General features: G+C 55.7%; 1 protein-coding gene across 1 annotated transcript; it reads left to right on the forward strand.

The window, feature by feature from the left end:
- Nucleotides 1-1,786: 1,786 nt before the first annotated feature.
- On the forward strand, nucleotides 1,787-2,569 carry LOC136543900 (uncharacterized). The gene is made up of 2 exons (XM_066536224.1): nucleotides 1,787-2,075; nucleotides 2,148-2,569. The coding sequence occupies exons 1-2, from the start codon at nucleotides 1,787-1,789 to the stop codon at nucleotides 2,567-2,569; spliced, it is 711 nt and encodes a 236-aa protein (XP_066392321.1).
- The last annotated feature ends 1,207 nt before the right edge of the window (nucleotides 2,570-3,776 follow it).

Below are 3,776 nucleotides of genomic sequence, written 5' to 3' on the forward strand. Positions count from 1 at the left end.
TGGAGGAGGGGATATTCCATGTCACCAGCCGCACACACTTGGGCCTGCTGCTGGCTAGGCTGGGCTAACTCAACGATAGTGCTGTCGGCGATCGACACCGGTGTGGGCAGGCCGAACATCGACAGCGATCGATAGGCCGCCGCAGATTCTCCCGGTCTCATGTTGTCTCCTCCCTTCTAGTGGCCTTGCTTGGAGGAGCTGGCCTTTCCCCTCCCCCTCCACTACTACTAGTCCTTCCTTGCCTCCTCCGCGCGCGTGCACTTGATGTGCAGATGGAAAAAGGTGGTTTTGATGGTTGCCTTATATCTTGTCCTAGGGTTAAAGGAGATCAAAAGGGAGTTTGTAGCGTTAGAATTCAACCTCTGCATAGACCATGATGCCCCGATGATGGGTAAGTAGATCAGATTACCTCTGACCTGGAGAAAAGAAAGCAACTGCTGAGCACCGATTGTTTCCGTGCTTTGAATGATCTGCGCACGGGCATAGTTGAAGTGACGAGGCTAGCTAGTAGGAAAAAGCTACTAAATTTGTCCACGAAACTAAAGCATATTCCCTGCAGAATTCTGCTTTGTTGCGGGATGGCACAAGCGTTTTCGTTATCCGTGTAAAATTGTTTAGGCTTTCAGCCAGCAGCTGGCTATGGTTCAACACATTTGGGAACATGGTATATACGATGGATGTTGTTGCCTGTTGTAGCCAGTGGCGCATCTATGAAAATAAGTTAGGAGTGGCTTCTTCCATTATCTTTTCTCTCCAGTCCCCTCCTTTTAAGCTTTCATGAGTACCAGTTTGTACAGGAACACCATACTTCAAGTAGCGGCAGCACTCGAGCCCACCCCGCCCCGGTGCCATGGTGCTAGATCCGTCCCTGGTTGTAGCAGATCAATGGATATTATTGCGCATTGCTAGATATATATTTTTTTAGAATGAAAGGTGTGGAGTTTAAGTTATAGACTTTCCTTGTGGTTTCAAAACGACATAATAAATCTGACGCATTTCAACACAATCCCAGTTTGCTTTGTGTTGAATAAGTGTCAAACAATTATCCACGGCTGCATTGGTCTAGTGTAGAAGATGGACATGAGGAACTGTCCAAACCGCGCACGATCTCGGTGTAATTTGTTGGTTTCATTCAGTTAGTTCAATCCAGGTTTAGAAGTTTCAGAGTTCTTCAGTTAGCTAGTGTACTATTCTTGGCCAATAAAACTGAACCCGTCATGGGTGCGTCTTGTACGCCAGAATCGCGCTTTGTTCGCGGTGCGGCAAGTCACATAGTCGTCGCGTCCTTCTTTCTCGTTGAGTCGTAGCTGAAGTTGACGCGCTCCACTCATTCGGTCGTAGGATGGCGCGGCCCTGTAGGGAGGAGTGGCGCGCATGGCGCCGAGTCCTGGGTGGCCACGAGCTGCTCTCTGCATTGTATATATTTCATGAATAGAGTCAGAAAACAGAGTGTTGTTGCGGCACCAAAACTATCTCGCATTCGTGTGTGTTCTACTGAGTTCACGGTGTGCAGTTAGTGTGCTTGACCTGTCTGCGGCGAGGGGCGCCGGGCAGCGTTGACAACAATTGGTATCAGAGCTATACGAGAAGGGCCTAAGGCGTTGCGTTGGCGGACACGAAGTCGAAGGCAAGCGGCTCTAGGAAGACTCGACCGCGATCGCCGTCTTGAAGCCGGTCACCGACGCGTCGTTCGTGGACTCGTTGCCGCTCGCGAACGCAACGCCGGGAGGGCGTCGTCGAGCGCATCGTTCGGGAGACGACCGGATCCGGCAACTGGCCGCAGCTCATGAAGACAAACTACGACACGTGGTCGCTGCTCATGAAGCTGAAGATGCAGTCGTGCTACCTCTGGGATGCGATCGAGGACGAGGACGTCGACTACCACGATGATCGTTCCGCGCTGGAAGCAGTCTGCTCCGGCGTGCCCCAGGAGATGGTGCCCACTTTGGCGACGAAGGCATCGGCCAAGGAGGCGTGGGAGGCGATCCGGACAATGTGCATCGGCGACGATCGGGTGCGCAAGTCGACAGTGCAAAGCCTCCGTGTGGAGTACGAGCAGATCGCGTTCTGTGATGGTGAGTCCGTCTAGGATTTCGCCCTACGCCTGTCTAATCTTGTGCAGCGGTTGGCGATTCTCGGCGATCCAGAGCCGAAACCGAAGGTTGTTGCCAAGTACCTCCGAGTCGCTCGACCGAGGTACAAGCAGCTCGTCATCTCCATCGAGACGCTCCTCGACATCAACGAGCTCACGATTGAGGAGGTCACGGGGAGATTCAAGGCGGCGGACGAGGGGCACAACACCGGTGCAGGTGCGGGCTCCTCCACGGCGCGCCTCAACCACACCGAGGACGAGCTGGTGGAGCGGGTAGTGTCCCGGCTCCAAGTCTCTAGCAGAGGCGGGTCCGAAGGCGGGCGCCCTTCGGCGGCCAACCAGAGGCGAGGTCATGGTGGTGGCTCGTCCCAAGGTGGGGGGAGCAGTGGCGGCTGCAAGCCACCCACCGGCGGCAACGGCAAGAAGAAGAAGCTCGCCGATGATGAGTGCGCCTACTGTGGCAAGACGGGCCACTAGGCACGTGAGTGCCACAAGAAGAAGCGGTATGAGCAGGCACACGCGGCCGAGGCGGAAGCTGAGGGTACGCTGTTGATGGGGATCACATTGATCTGTGTCAACGCGGCGCCCGCGTAGGCTCAGGCAGAGCCAGTCGATGCGCAAGAGGAAATGGTTCGCAACCTGATCGGTGGAGGAGACGCGAGCGCGTGCTGGGTCTTCACCGACAAGGCATCGAACATGGTGGACACCACGACACTCGTGGCATTGGCGACACCCAGCAACACGGCCTCATCAACCGCGACCAACAAGGAGGTGCACATCCACAAGGACAAGCTCTTCGTTCAGCTCAGGGAGAAGCGCGGTGACGGGCGCATGCGGTGGATCCTCGACACGGGTGCGATGAACCATATGACCGGGGAGCGGTCTGTCTTCTCCAACCTTGACAAGGGGGTGCACGGCACCATCAGGTTCGGGGATGGCCCGGTCATTGACATTGAAGGGCGCGACACTATCTTGTTCAGCTACAAGAATGGGGAGCACCAGAAATTTGACGGCGTGTACCTGATTCCCAAGCTGACGGACAACATCATTAGCCTAGGCTAGTTGGACGAGGACTGGTACAAGATCCTAATTGAGGAGGGGCTCTTGCGCATCTGGGACCCACGTCGGCGTCTCTTGGCGAGGGTGCAGCGAGTGGAGAACCATCTGTACACACTCGACCTCAACATCAGCATGCCAGTGTGCCTCGCGGCGCACGAGGACGACGTCGCCTGGAAGTGGCACACGAGGTATGGCCATCTTGGTTTCCATGGGCTTAAGTTGCTGTCCAAGAAGGAGATGGTGCGGGGTCTCCCTGCTATTGATCATGTGGAGCAGCTGTGCAAGAGTTGCCTCGCCGGGAAGCAACGTCGACATTAGTTCCCGGCGGTGAGCAAATTCCATGTGACTCGCTCACTCGAGCTCATGCATGTGGACCTGTGCGGTCCGATCACACCATTGACACCAGGGGCAAGCGCCTGTTCCTCCTCGTCGTTGATGACAAGAGCCGGTACATGTGGCTAGTCCTGCTATCGTCCAAGGATCAGGCCATGGAGGCGATCGCCCAGTTGCAGGCGCATTTGGAGGTGGAAGCCAGAGAGAAGCTCGGCATGCTGCGTACCGATCACGGCGGCGAGTTCACGGCGTAGGCCTTCGCCAACCACTGCGCTGATCATGGATTTCAGCG

The sequence above is a fragment of the Miscanthus floridulus genome, chromosome 3, assembly GCF_019320115.1.
Source record: "Miscanthus floridulus cultivar M001 chromosome 3, ASM1932011v1, whole genome shotgun sequence".
In the NCBI taxonomy this organism is placed as follows: Eukaryota; Viridiplantae; Streptophyta; class Magnoliopsida; order Poales; family Poaceae; genus Miscanthus; species Miscanthus floridulus.

Coding starts and splice junctions, on each gene's coding strand:
- LOC136543900 (XM_066536224.1), top strand. CDS start 1,787: ATGAAGACAAACTACGACACGTGGTCGCTGCTCATGAAGCTGAAGATG. Junction 2,076..2,147: donor GCAGATCGCGTTCTGTGATG/GTGAGTCCGTCT, acceptor TCGGCGATCCAG/AGCCGAAACCGAAGGTTGTT.